This window comes from Daphnia magna, linkage group LG1, assembly GCF_020631705.1.
Source record: "Daphnia magna isolate NIES linkage group LG1, ASM2063170v1.1, whole genome shotgun sequence".
Taxonomy (NCBI): domain Eukaryota; kingdom Metazoa; phylum Arthropoda; class Branchiopoda; order Diplostraca; family Daphniidae; genus Daphnia; species Daphnia magna.
The window spans coordinates 17,521,712-17,535,692 of record NC_059182.1 but is presented as its reverse complement, the minus strand read 5'-3'; the positions used below and the strand labels follow the sequence as shown (position 1 = coordinate 17,535,692).

At 37.6% G+C, this 13,981-nt stretch overlaps 1 protein-coding gene across 20 annotated transcripts in view; it reads left to right on the top strand.

Annotated features, from left to right (window-relative positions):
* Positions 1-10,952, top strand: part of LOC116928664 (collagen alpha chain CG42342) — a 46,310-nt gene extending 35,358 nt beyond the window's left edge. For 2 of the 20 annotated variants that reach the window (XM_045178618.1, XM_045178605.1), the window contains 26 exons: positions 966-1,001; positions 1,392-1,463; positions 2,064-2,132; positions 2,827-2,880; positions 3,382-3,427; positions 3,556-3,707; positions 3,907-3,985; positions 4,084-4,101; positions 4,171-4,259; positions 5,226-5,343; positions 5,465-5,553; positions 5,674-5,763; positions 5,951-5,995; positions 6,276-6,305; positions 6,874-6,900; positions 7,358-7,396; positions 7,480-7,513; positions 7,581-7,651; positions 7,711-7,755; positions 7,827-7,889; positions 8,173-8,253; positions 8,502-8,528; positions 8,712-8,747; positions 8,835-8,975; positions 9,292-9,395; positions 9,668-10,952. In XM_045178618.1, the coding sequence (XP_045034553.1) occupies positions 966-1,001; positions 1,392-1,463; positions 2,064-2,132; positions 2,827-2,880; positions 3,382-3,427; positions 3,556-3,707; positions 3,907-3,985; positions 4,084-4,101; positions 4,171-4,259; positions 5,226-5,343; positions 5,465-5,553; positions 5,674-5,763; positions 5,951-5,995; positions 6,276-6,305; positions 6,874-6,900; positions 7,358-7,396; positions 7,480-7,513; positions 7,581-7,651; positions 7,711-7,755; positions 7,827-7,889; positions 8,173-8,253; positions 8,502-8,528; positions 8,712-8,747; positions 8,835-8,975; positions 9,292-9,395; positions 9,668-9,782 (1,770 nt within the window). In that variant the 3' untranslated portion in view covers positions 9,783-10,952. Of the gene's footprint in view, positions 1-965; positions 1,002-1,391; positions 1,464-2,060; positions 2,133-2,826; positions 2,881-3,381; positions 3,428-3,555; positions 3,708-3,906; positions 3,986-4,083; positions 4,102-4,170; positions 4,260-5,225; positions 5,344-5,464; positions 5,554-5,673; positions 5,764-5,950; positions 5,996-6,275; positions 6,306-6,873; positions 6,901-7,357; positions 7,397-7,479; positions 7,514-7,580; positions 7,652-7,710; positions 7,756-7,826; positions 7,890-8,172; positions 8,254-8,501; positions 8,529-8,711; positions 8,748-8,834; positions 8,976-9,291; positions 9,400-9,667 lie in introns of those variants that run through there. The other 18 variants (XM_045178615.1, XM_045178602.1, XM_045178626.1 and 15 more) reach the window with 12 other exon arrangements.
* The last annotated feature ends 3,029 nt before the right edge of the window (positions 10,953-13,981 follow it).

The window sequence follows — 13,981 nt, the reverse complement described above, 5'->3', positions numbered from 1 at the left end:
TCAAGAAAAAAATCTTCTCTAGTTTTCATGATTTCCGACTATTAGTTCTTTTCCCAACGTCTTCCTTGTTAAGTCAAATCAATATACTAACACGTCTCAAGTGGGTACGGTCTTCCTCTAGCGAGCTGTTTTTTGTTTTTTTTCACCTTTCACTTACTCTATGCCATGGCCGATGGGTCCAGGGGGTAACACAAACTTTTCCCATCCATCGTTCTACGTCTTTTGCCTCTCTTTCTACCCTAATGCGCAACGTTTTTCGATATTAGCTGCCATGGTTATATAGACGCGGTCGGTTCGTGATCTTTTTCCTCCCTTATATTTCATTTTATTACATCACATTCACTGGTGAGGGGCTCGACCCTGACGTCAAAAGCCCGTCAGCTGTGATGATTTTTCTTTTTTTTTTTTTCTGTATGATTATTTTGGTTGATCCAAAATAAACTAGAGAGCTGAGCGGCTCGAACGGTTGATGATTTTTCCTTGCGTCCAAACATGCGGGAGTAACACACGAGCCATGAACGTATATATATATATATATATATAGGTTTTTTTCTCGTGTTTCGGGACTGTGTGCAACGCTGAAATCAGCACTAATGAATTTCTGTTTTAGATTAACAAGAAATGTTTAGACAAATAATTAAAACAAAATAGACATTGAGTTTTCACCTGGTGGTATACTGCCTTGACATCATCAATTTGTCGGACGTATCTTCTATGTGATTTCTTGTCTTTATAGAATTTTGCTTAGCTTCAACACACGTGTCTTTCATCAGCTTTTAGTTCATAAATCATTGGTGTTTGAACTTTCTGGTATTTTCTGGTACATCTTGTATTGAGTCGACATAACGTAACACGAACTTTTTGTAGCGTTAACTTCATTTTCTTTAATCAAGCTTTTTTTTTAACATGGATTTTTTTTTTTCTTAATACTAAAAATTATCTTTTTTTTTTTACGGCTATTGCAGGGCCCTATTGGGTTAGATGGGCCGAAAGGCGAACCGGTAAGTTTCCTAAACGCTTCTGCGCGCTCATCAGTTCCCTCCGTTCGCATTCCTTTGCTTTAAAAATAAAATTAAGATATTAAAAAAATTAAATACGATCAATAATTTTTGTCTGATAAAATCAGCCTAAATCTGTCGAGCTTTCTCTATCCATTTAAACCCATTCCTTAACCGGGATTTTTCAACTTACCTGGGGGATAACATTGGGACAATAAAAAACAAATTCTTGTCATTAAGACCCACCGTTTAGTTTAGTTCTCTTTTCCCTCCTTTTCATTTTAGATAGAGCAATAACAATGCAAATACTTTAGATATTATCTCTGATTGCCCTCATGTTTTTTTTTTTTTTATTTTCTATATCACTGTTATTTGTGTCTTGAATTATTGTAGGGCCGTCCCGGCGAGAAGGGCAACAAAGGCGAAACGGGCAACAGCGGTTACGATCTTCTCTCCACATCCAAGGTATTTATGCTGGTAGACGACTAACACGTGAAAAAAAAGGACTACAATTGTTATCCTCTCTTCGGTGTATTTATTTCTACTAAACACAAAAACAAAAAAAAAAAAATTAATGATGATGACGAACGTTTTAATCACTGGCCCAAGGCGCACAGACGCTATTAACACACCCCGGGTTCTTTGTAATCAGCTGGATTCATATCCGACAACAGGAATGTTGTCTTATATGCATCGTCAGTGGATCAAAGCCTCTAAATAGTTGGAAAGCCCCGCTTTGTTTGGTTTTGACTGTGTTAACAATGTTTTCTCATTTAGATTATGATGCGTTTTTTCTCTGTGTGTAAAGCGTACGCCAAAGTGAAGCTGCGTCATCTTACTTTCCATTCTAAAATTCGTGACGCTCCTCGTTGCATAATTCACTTAGAAGAATTTATTCTTCTTGGAGTTTAACGTCTTTTTTTTTCAATTGCATTGGCTAACGCTATAACTCTATGCCTCCATTTCTTTCGTCTTCTTTTTAAAAAAAATTGCATGTCGCTTTGAATCTTTGAATCGACTCTGGTGCTGGGACGCTTGTACCATTCATTTTGGGATGCGCAGCAGAACATCAAGCGATCTGCCATCACGACGCAAACCGAACTGTTCGGCTATGGCACCGTTTACATGGTCAAGGTGAAAACTAATGAATTCATCCTCATGATCGCACGACTTTGTTAGTTTTGTTTGCTTGTTTACAATCTTTTGTTTCTCACCTTTTGCTGTATCACCTGGCCTTTGAGTTAACCGCTTTCTTGGCTTGAGGGCATGGGATTTTAATGCACAATTGATTTGAACCGTCTGAATGTAGACATTGGCTATGGTGGGAGATCATCTCGAGTGCAACATCAACGCAAAAAAACTCGAAAACCTTCCAAATTTGGTGTTTCAAGTCTTGGGGTTCGGTTTCTTTTTTCATTGCAATTCGAATTGCACCTGCACGCTGACCGAAACAAAAAGAAATAAAAACAAACAAAGAAAAATACCTCTCTGATTTCAAAGATAAAAGATCCTAGAAAGAACAAGAACCCTCCAGTAAAAAAAAAAAAAAAAAATTAAAGAATGAATATAAAATTAATGTTTGCGGCTATATTGCAGTCGAGGTCACTTTCTCTTACATTTTGATATGCAATTTCTCGAGTAGCTGTCGAACATTTTCATATCACCAATCATTGGCCTTTGTCTTCTTTTGCAGTTATAAATCCCCAGCGAAATTTGGCGGCGTTTCTCATTCAAATTATACCTAATATAGTTACATGTATGACAGCAGTAGAAATGCACGCCCTTTCACCTGCCCTTGTTTTTTTGTTTTTTTTTCATTCACCTACAGGGTCTAAAAGGCTTGGGTTTCAACATTGATCCGGAATCGATACTGATGCTCAAGGTACACAAGGTCGACTGACGAGAATCGATTCCTTAATGTTCTCTTTCTTTCTCTTATTCTCGCTCTTGTTTATATCACTAATATGACTAGTAGATCAGGTTATGAGGGGTCTTTCTCTTTTCTAACATTTTTCAACTGGGCAAAAGACTTAATAAAATGGTAAAATAGGCAATTTGGGTTGTTTAATCAAACTATATATCTATTGTCCTCCTGTACGGTTAATGAGAAGCAGGATTCCTGGATAAGAATGGGCTACAGCCAAACCAACCCTTTATGTTGTTTTATTTTTATTTTTTTTTTCTTCTTCTTTTGTTTTGAACCGGCCAACTATCAAATGGTGGCCTTGACTAGTAGACAAGATTTTGATTGCTTTTTACTTTTACTGAAACTGCTTTTTTTTTGTTAAACCTTTTTTTTTTCTTCCATCAAACCCTTTCTTGATTGATTGATTCTAATCATTAATTTTTTTTTTGTACGCCTTTCACGCGGTATTATTTATAGGGTGAACCAGGAGATCCTGGACCCCCTGGACCGCCCGGTCCTCCAGGTAAATTAACTTCAATTTGCCTGTCTTTTTTTTTTGAGAAATTCAATCTATGAACCTTTGGCAAAACGATGCCAATAATGGATCGCTATAATGTTTCTATAAAATATCGATCTATTGTTTTTGAAAAGGACCGACAGGCTTGCCCGGTATCGATGGTCGTTCAGGACCCCCAGGAGAAATTGGACAGCCAGGAGATGCCGGACAGCCAGGATTCCCTGGATCCCCAGGAGCTCCCGGACTCCCCGGAGCTCCAGGAATGATTGGCTCATCTGGCCCTAAGGTATGTATATATATATATATATACCTAATAAATCCAGTAATAAACATAGTCGGAATCGTTAATCAAAAAGAACAAAAAAAAAAGTCCATTCACAACTCATCTCGCATAATATATTGAGAGTTACGTTCAAAAATTGCTGTTTGCAACGAGAGAAAAAAAAAAAAAAAAAGATAATTGAGTGGGTCCGTGTTACTGACAGGGAGAAAAAGGTGAACGTGGACCGATCGTGAATGTAGATGGAAAGAATTTCCCCGGCGGAATCATCGAAGGCCCACCAGGTACATTTATATACTCTCTAGAATATAATGAAACAATTCAAAGAATGAGCAATCCAAAATTTACCATCCAAAAAAATCACGTTTTTCATCAACTTCAGGACCACCAGGAGCTCCAGGTACGTCAATGACTTTGAAAAAAATAAAATAATCTTATCTATTCATATGATTCCCATTCCAATAAATAGGTGTGCCCGGTGAAAAGGGAGAAGCGGGAGCAATTGGTCCACCTGGCCGTGACGGAGAAAAAGGTGCTCGCGGCAAACGAGGCAAACGCGTAAGTTTCCATTTTGTCTCTTCATTTGGTAGTTTGAAGAATTTAAGATTAAAAAAAAAAAAAAACACATCTAGCGAGGATCGTTTTACACGTCCCTCCAGTTTATGCATAATCTAAGCCTTGTATCAATGTATCGTCTATTTTTTAAAATATTCTTTTCAAACCCTTTAGTGTCTAACATACAAGTAGACATATATAACGGCTTTCGGTGTCGTTTAACAAAATGCGAAAGATTGTTAACCCTACATGACTTGTATGGATCGTGTTCTGTATGGACGGAAAAGGGGGCTATGGCGGATTGTGTTACACATTTACATATGCGTATTACTATTACTGTTTTAGCTCACATTAGAGATCGGTGTCTTATCTCGTATTTATTTGGTCGGTGTCGTAATTGTACTGCGTTCAACAGTGTCATGTTATATCCCCTATTTTTTACTATTTCCTTCCGGGCACACATTTGGCTGCTTATTATTCACAGATCAAAATAACTGGTTTTTCTCGTTTACCACTTGAGTTTTTTTTTTTTCTTCTTCTTCAAATGCTGTGTACACACAATGTTGTATTAGCCCAACCCCATCCAAAACAGCTCTGCTGTTGCAGGAGTTGTAACATAACATCCTTCCATAGGTTGGAGTAAGTAACAAGCTATTCATTCAACGCGAACCAAGCCTCTCTTTTCTCTCTATTTTTGAACAAACATATTCCCAGCTGCATCTACACAGCACGTTAAAGCTTTATTTCATATGTCATTCGACACTTTCCTCGTCTTGGCCATCCGCATGATTCACGATAATGAAAAAAGAATTTGTTTGGTCGCTTTTCTCTCCCGTTTTATATTACCATGCTTGTGGCTTGCGGTTTGAGAGCAGAAAAGGCTTCGTGATTGTTGCGGTCACCGTGTTGACAGCTGTTAACAAAATTTTCTAAAACGTGAATTTATTTCTTTACATTTAAAAAAAAAAGGGAGAGTCAGGCGAAGCTGCTGAACGCGGAGCTCCCGGACTGCCCGGACCCAAGGGCGAGGTCGGCGAACGCGGTTATCGCGGTGAAAAGGGGGAGAAAGGAGACATGGGTCTACCAGGTAACGCCATCTACCAAACAGAAAACGCACTAGTTTCTAGAAACTTGTGAATCAAAAAAGAAAACCGCCGAAATATTCCGAATTTGAAAAATAAAACGTTTTCTTTCTTTTTTTATTTAAGGTGTGCAAGGTGAAAGCGGATTGCGTGGCCCACCAGGTGCCGACGGCAACGATGGCGAGGTGGGAGCTCAGGGACCGCCAGGTTTACCGGTACGTGTTAATAAAAGAATCCAATCGCCAACTTAACATGATGAAGCGAAAGGCGAAACATTGATCCACACACCATTTTTGTTTTCTTTCATTATGATGTTCCATGGCTTAATGCAACAGGGACTCATGGGGCCTAAAGGCGAGAAAGGCGAGTACGGTGATATTGGTCCCCCAGGATTGATGGGACCCCCTGGTTTACCTGGACCACCTGTAAGTAGTCGAAAAATATCCTCCCCTTCGGTTTGTTTCTTGTCGTCCCTTATGTTACACCTCTTTTTTATTTTATTTTTTTTCTCCCCCTCTTCTTTCAATTTTCGTTATCGCAACTCAAAAAATTCATGCGGTGAGGTCGCGACGATTCTATTTAACTGTTTTCTCTTTCTTTCTCTGAAAATAGGGCTATCCTGGCGTCAGGGGAGAAAAAGGCGACAAAGGAGAATCGGTAATGTTTGACCCCAAATTCTTAAGTCTTTCTATACGTGTTTCTTATCATGTGCTATATAAAACAACGTTCATCCGCATATATGGCTCGCCAGCCACAAAGATGCGCCATCATTGCTTTTCTTCAAATATAGTGCGCCGTCGTCAGGGTTTTTTGGGGGAATAGCAACGTATAGCATTAAATATGTTCCTTAAAGGCCAAAAAGAAAGAAACCGTAATCATTTGAGATTCTCTTCGGTTTTCTTTTCTTTGAATTTTGTGTGTCTCTCACCAACGACAGTCGATTGGCAGACAAGGTCTTTTCAAACGAGTAAGTCACTATGCCAATGCTAATTTCCAATCATTCCTCCAACCCAATTTCCTCTCTTTATAACCAAATGCCAAGTTTTTTCGATGAATTTTGTTGTTTCTCCTCTTCTTGCTCAGGTGTTTCGAAAAGTAGTTTTCTGACATGTGTCTGCCAGTTTCGTATATATATATATATCATCACAAAGCGTTGGCACCTTATAGGATTTTCTTCTTGCATCACCAATTCTTTTTTTTCACCTGCCATTCGCAGACGCAACCCAAAGGAATTGGCCAGGCTCCTTTCGCATTCGATAGTTGTGTCAATCTACTGACATTTTAGATGAGAAATAACGTCGGATAGAGGCTTGGATTAGCGTATTGATTGAAAGCGCATGTATAGTGCTATGTCCATGCCACTTTCGTGATCGTTGATTGAAAATCACAAATTCTTCTCATTCGTTTTATTGTTTGTTTTGTTTTTTCTCTTTCCGTTTTCATTTCCTCATTCAAAACAACCCAACACGTTTGTCTTTTGGTCTGCGGTGCTCTCTTCCACTTCTCTATGATGGACCAAAAAACCCAACGCACAGAAATACAAAAAACTCAGGAGAAGACAGGTAAATTTCACATTTTTTACGATCTGTAAATGCCACTCACAATTTTACCTGTTGAAACCTTTTGTGCATTTAAAACAAAAAAAAAACATAAAAGTCGATACGCTGTTATACCAAAACTGTTTAGACTCCTGCTTTTTGGTTTAATTGTATTATATACGGTTCTGGCAAGATACCTGTTTTGCAGTAAGCTTGAATGTTTTATATAGCAGTGCACGTCACTTTGTTTTGTTTCGTGATGGTCCACTTTTGAAGGGCATTTCTGTCTAAACTCGTTTTGAATGCTGTGGATAATTAAATTTCATCTGGCCTTGTTCCACGGTCGTATAACGAAGGTCTAACTTGTACTTTAGTCGCTTTGAATTTAACTTTCCCTCATTTTTCTTGTCCATCCTTTTAACATGACAGCAGCTTCACAATGTTTCTCTATTTATAACGACCACGTTTCCTTTACTTTCAGCAAGGTGACGGCGCAATCGATGGAGTCCTCACTGAAGTTGTAAGTCAACAACATCCAATTCATTATGCCACGTAAATAACCCGTATTAAACCACAACCTTTGTTTTATATTGGATCGAATAGGTCATGGGAGCTCCAGGACCTCCAGGACCACCAGGTATGTGAAATTTCTATAGTCCGAGTTTGAACGATTTTCAATTGCTAAACTATTTAATTACTATTAGGACCTTCTGGACTACAAGGTCCACCTGGAATTAAAGGAGACAGAGGCAATGATGGCACTAAAGGCGAAGCGGTATGTTCCCTGTTATTCCTCGCATCATATCACGTTCTTAATTAATTGCTTTCAAACAGGGCGAAAGAGGTGAAAAGGGCGACTCTGGGCCAATTGGTCTTCCGGTAATAATTCCATAAAATTCAACTTGAAAAAACAAAAAAAAAAATGAATCAATCGTCTTTTATTCATTTAGGGACCAATGGGATTACGCGGAGAGCCAGGACGAGCAGGTGATACAGGCAAAATGGGCCCAATGGTAAGACGGACGAGAGAGAAAATCGAAGCACGCCCAAAATCTTCATGGGCACAACACTAACATCTACCCGGTTATTTTTTGAAAAGCGTTGATAGTTATATGTGTACACGCATTTACCCCAATAACACCGCCATAGCTTTCCCGATCCACGGTTGATTTAGCGACTAGATCTTTGGTTTAGGCAATTTACTTTATCAGTTCGGCATGCCACGTTTAATTGAAGTCTAATGCGTGTCTCACATGTTCATTTCTTCCCACTTTGTTTATCATCGAATGAAAACAGGGACCAAACGGTTTGGACGGAATCAAAGGCGGTCGAGGAGAGCCGGGCAGAAAAGGAGAACGAGGCGAACCTGGCCTACCGGTAAATCATTTAAATATACGAACAAGTTTGGATGTTTCATAGATCGTTTAGGTTAATACTTTTTAAACTTTGACTCGGTTTCTAAATCAATAATTTAACACATTTGTTTGCATGGTTTCATTTCGTAGTCCCTTTTTTTTTATTTGGTTTAACCCCAACTAATTTTTCTGACTAAAAATTAAAAAAAAAAAAAACTCTCACCATTTTGATGATCCTTGTTTGGATTGCTGGTGTGTTGTTTGACACAGGGGACGGACGGAATACCTGGAATCAAGGTAGTCCACTCATTCATTTTTCGTTTGACCGAAAAACGCAGCCTCCATAGTTGCCTTGGCTTTTCTCTTTTTGGTTCTGTTGAAAATAGTGGCACTGGCTGCCACGCATGACGCTTCGATCTAATTCAAAGTCACATCACATCGATCACATTTTAATACATCTCCTTTAACTTTTCATTTTAGGGTGAAAAGGGAGAAAAAGGAACTAAAGGTGACCTGGTAAGCAATACCAATCAATCAAACTTTGTACACATTTTTAGCCTGTCAACTACGTGTATATTAACCATGTGTCGTCTTACTTTGTAGGGAATGATGGGAAAGAAAGGCAAGAAGGGCGAAAGAGGACCGCGGGGTGAACAGGGTTCCCCAGGATTGGATGCGCCATGCCCGTTAGGTTCGGACGGCTTCCCCGTTCCCGGATGCGGATGGAGACCAGGAAACATACCAGTGAGTAATCACCGTCTCTGTCTTGATAGACAAAATCAGATTAATTTGTAGACATAGAGCATCATGAAGAACCTCAATTTTGGGCAGAGTAGTGGGTTAATTACACGTATGGTTGATGAGGATGTTGCGGCATCAAAAGTCTGAACTAATCAAATAAAAAGCCTTGGAAACGGACATAGTTGCGACAGCTGGCGAACATTTCAGTTAGCTGCAGTGCACTCTATTATTAATAAGAGGGGTCCTTGATTTCCCTTTTTTTTTAATTAGTAAATGAATGGGCTTTTAATGAATCTACGTCTTTTGATGATGATTTCAGTCTTACGGAGTGAGCAGCACCAACCGCCCAGCTGGGCCGCCGACTACGACAACAACCACACCCGACTCCATTGATTACGAAGACGAAGACGACTATGACGATGTGTAAATATTTCAAACTTTTCCTTGAATCTTCCCTCATCATTTCCTGTTAGAAATCCCCCCCCAAAAAACCCGGAAAAACAAAGTTAACCGAACCCAGCATTTTCACATTCATCCTACGCATCACTTTTTCAAACGTTTGAAACAAAACAAAAGGCGATAGCGTATGGGAAACAAGTTTTATTTATTCTTTTACCTACTACCCTATGCTCTTGTGATTTATTCTTAAAAACCGCAATTTTATGCCTTGCTTTGAATGGAATTAAATTGCGCAGGACGCCCGAACACAACGAGCGCATCGGACGATTTAAATTAATGGGACAGATCGGAGGAGGAACCAGCAGCAGTGGAGGCGACAAGGGAGAAATCAAATTGAAAAATGTACAGTAAAAAAAAAAACAAAAAACAAAAGAAAACAAAAAATTTACAAAACATTTACCCCAAACAAATAAAGTAATAATAATAATAAAAAAAAAAAAAGAGCTCGCTTTTTCCCATCCCATGATCACTAACAAAAATTACAACACGAGGCCCGAAGATAGAAATGAATTGCGGGAATCATTTGGGCCTCGATGTCGCTCCTTTTTCTTTAAAATTCTCGTTCTGTGCGCGTTCTTTGTTCATCATAACATATGCGACTAACAGTATGACAACACATTTTCTCGGAAAATAGAATCAACTTGTTTGTTTAGTTCTTTTTTCTTTGTCTTGTTTTTAAACTCTTGAACAGTTTGATGTCTTCGCAAGTAAACAACAAAAAGTTGCAGTGATTCTGTTTGTTTTCTAAATACCATTGTTTTCCGAAAATCATGTAAATTGCATGCGTTATATGACCATATACAGGGCGATTTTTTTCACGATTATGTCCATCCGCTCCAATGCCGATCATACACAAACATAAAGGAAAAAAAAAAAACAAAAAAAAAAATTAACAAAAAATTGTCTTGCCAAAATGTCTCCGCGAAATTTGATTTGATTTTTCTATTCAATAAATTCAAAATGAAGTTTCCATCCAACTCTTCGCTCGTGGCGTCACCGTGTCATTCTCGGCGTCCCCCAGTTTTTGGCCAACAATATCGATTTAAAATGCCCGTCTTTTATTTTTTTTTCAATTTTTTAAATATGCAATCTGAAATACTCACCGTGACATTTGTATAAATGTACTGCCTCCCCTCTGCGTCCTCCTGTCACTTCCTTTTTCCCAACTCCACTCTTACTATATGCTATTTAATTAACAGAACAACAAACGATTGTTAAATATGTATAACTATCTCTATGAACGGTCTTCGAAACGCCAAAATTCTTTTTCTTTTTTTCTCCTCTTCACGTCTAACTCCCTCCCTTTTTGAAAAAATCAGAATATGGTGTGTTATTTTCCTCCCTTGCTAACCTCTGTTTACCCAACCGCCCCAAATCCTATCACATTACACATTGCTGTACATTTTCATCACACAGCGTTCACAGAATCCTCCGCAAACAACAGATGTTTCACTTTAAAACATTAATGAAATTACAAAAGAATGAATGACTACGAACAAAACAATAGAGAATCATCTGGTAGTGTTCTGCTTGTTAAATGTCAATTTTTTTTTTAAATTAAATTGTTGTTGGCTAGCTCTTGTTGCTACATAGTGTCCAGTGGATTGAAAACTGAATTGAAATTCAATTTAAAAGACAGACACATAAAAAGAAAAAAAAAGGAACACAATAAAACTCAAGTTGGATTGGGTTGGGCGATGGGTTTGTGTGGACGGGGCGATGTTTATCACGGTAATTTATTTCCATCCCATAACTGGGATTCGGAGCCGTGTAAACTGCGTGTTACGTGAGTCTCCGGAGATGGATAACTACATCTGATTGAACGTAGGAAATGGAATCTCGGCTTCTCGTTTTCTCACACTGTTGGGTATCGTATGAATATAATGGAAGATTGTAGACGCTTTGGATTGCGTGTCTGTTGTCACGTAGAGCAAAAAGAAGAAAAAATTCAAAGAATCAACTGTCTGTCGGTGGAGAAAGAAAAACAACTTTCGGAAACCGGAATCGGAAACCAGATACCAGCTGGGGAAAGAGAAGGATCACAAAAAAATCCAATTTTTGGGGGAGAAAGGAGGTTCTTCTTTCTTCAAAGTCGGGACCTGGGGAGCGTCAAAGAGATCGAATTCAGACTGAAGCGACGAAGAGTCTTGTGTAAGATCAATTGCTTCCATGTGAGAACATGGTCAACAACTTGAATGAATTATAAATCCACGTTCGTTGGTCTTTAATAGAGACTGCCTGTTAGTATGGTAACATTAGTTTTATGTGGGATCTTGTACTAGTGCAGTACTATTCGTAACCTATAAAACAATAATAATGTAGAGCTTGTGAATTAAACGCAATCAAAATGGGTTTGAGCGTTTAAACACTTTGAATTCGAATAACTCAAAAACTATAAATCTCACGTTAAGGCGACGTCAATTTTTGTGTTTCTCGTTTGATTTTGAATCTAAACCATGTATTTTCATAGCTATAAATATTGCTTTTTGATCAAATACATAGAAAAAATAGAAAAAGTCGGGCTTATTTTGTCGAACTTATTTTTAAAGTCCGACTTTTTGATGAAAAATTTGGAATGAAAATGTTGCCTTGGAATTTGATTTAACCTATCCTGGAATAGCCAAAACTGAACGCCGATTCCGAATAAAATAATAAAATATTAGTTTTCCTATCAGCCAAGCAGTTTTCGAATAAAACGGAATCAAAGTGGTTTTAGCGCAATCACTTTAAAATTGAATTACTCAAAAACTATCTGTCCTACGTTAAAACAAATTTGATTTTCGTGATTCTCGTTTAATTTTGAATCGAAATCATGTAATTTAAACTATAAGTAGAATTTAGCGAAAAATGAAAAAGTGGGAAGGCTATACCCTTCTCACTTTTGTCAAAATCCGTGAAAAATGAAATCTCTTTGAACTCAATTAAAAACACAGATTATAATCAAAATTTTACGCTGATTTCAGAAAATGTATTTGTTTTCTTATCAAACCAGCTAAAATTGGAATAATGGAACCATAATGCTACTGGCGCACCAACACTGTTCGTCCGTTTTTGTACGTTTATTTGAATGAAAAACTAAAAACTAAAAGCCCATCGTCAAAACAACCTTGATTTTCGTGATTCTTGCTTAATTTTGAATCGAAATCGTGTATTTTAAACTATAAGTAGAATTTAGCCAAAAATGAAAAAATGAGAAGGCTATACCCTTCTCACTTTTGTCAAAATCCGTCAAAAATGACATATCTTTGAATTCAATTGAAAACATAGTTTATAATCAAAATTTTACGCTAATTTTAGAACACGCATTTGTTCTGTTATCATACCAGTTAAAATTGGAATAATGGATCCATATTGCTGCTGGCGCGCCAGTACTGTTTGTTCGTTTTCCATTCGTTTATTTGAATAAAAAAAACAATAACTACAAGTCTGTCGTCAAAACAAACTTGATTTTCATGATTCTCGTTTAATTTTGAATCGAAATCATGTAGTTTTTTTTAATCTAGAATTTTGCCAAAAATGAAAAAATGAGAAGGCTATACCCTTCTCATTTTTGTCAAAATCCGTGAAAAATGAAATCTCTTTGAACTCAATTAAAAACACATATTATAATCAAAATTTTACGCTGATTTCAGAAAACGTATTTGTTTTCTTATCAAACCAGCTAAAATTGGAATAATGGAACCATAATGCTACTGGCGCGCCAGCACTGTTCGTCCGTTTTCTATACGTTTATTTGAATAAAAAACAAAACACTAAAAGCCCGTCGTCAAAACAAACTGGATTTTCGTGATTCTCGTTTAATTTTGAATCGAAATCATGTATTTTAAACAATAAGTAGAATTTAGCCAAAAATGAAAAAGTGAGAAGGCTATACCCTTCTCACTTTTGTCAAAATCCGTGAAAAATGACATCTCTTTGAATTCAATAAAAAACATAGTTTATAATCAAAATTTTACGCTGATTTCAGAAAACGCTTTTGTTCTCTTATCAAACCAGTTAAAATTGGCATAATTAAATTAAAGTTGTCTTAACACTTTCATCAAGAATAATCCTTCTTATTAAAAAAAATACAATAAACATGCGCATCGAATGCTATCCACAAATCATGTATACATTCATCAAAACATCAAAACGCAATAGGTTACATAACAGATCTGGTAAAAGCAGGTGGGCAAAGTAAAACAAACCCTTTTTATTTTATTCATTTATTTCCTGATTGTGAAACAAAAACAAACAAGTGCGTAGAAAACTATTCTATATCTGATTAACCCCATGGGTTAGCCTCTTTTTTTTGTTATTTTGGTTGACTTATGTTAAAATGCGATCCCGCTCATCCATCAATGCCTCCACCCGACACTCAGCGTGAGTACTCTTTTAAAAAAAAACCCTTTGCCGATACGGGTTGGGAAATATCTCGTTTTTGGGCCTATCGGGTTAGTGCCATTCCATGCCGGCATCCCCCGAAGAGCGGGTTAAGCAACAATTTCAATAATAAGGGTGGCCGGAAACAAATATCCTCGATTTCGTCATTGAAAAACAAAAAAAGGGGA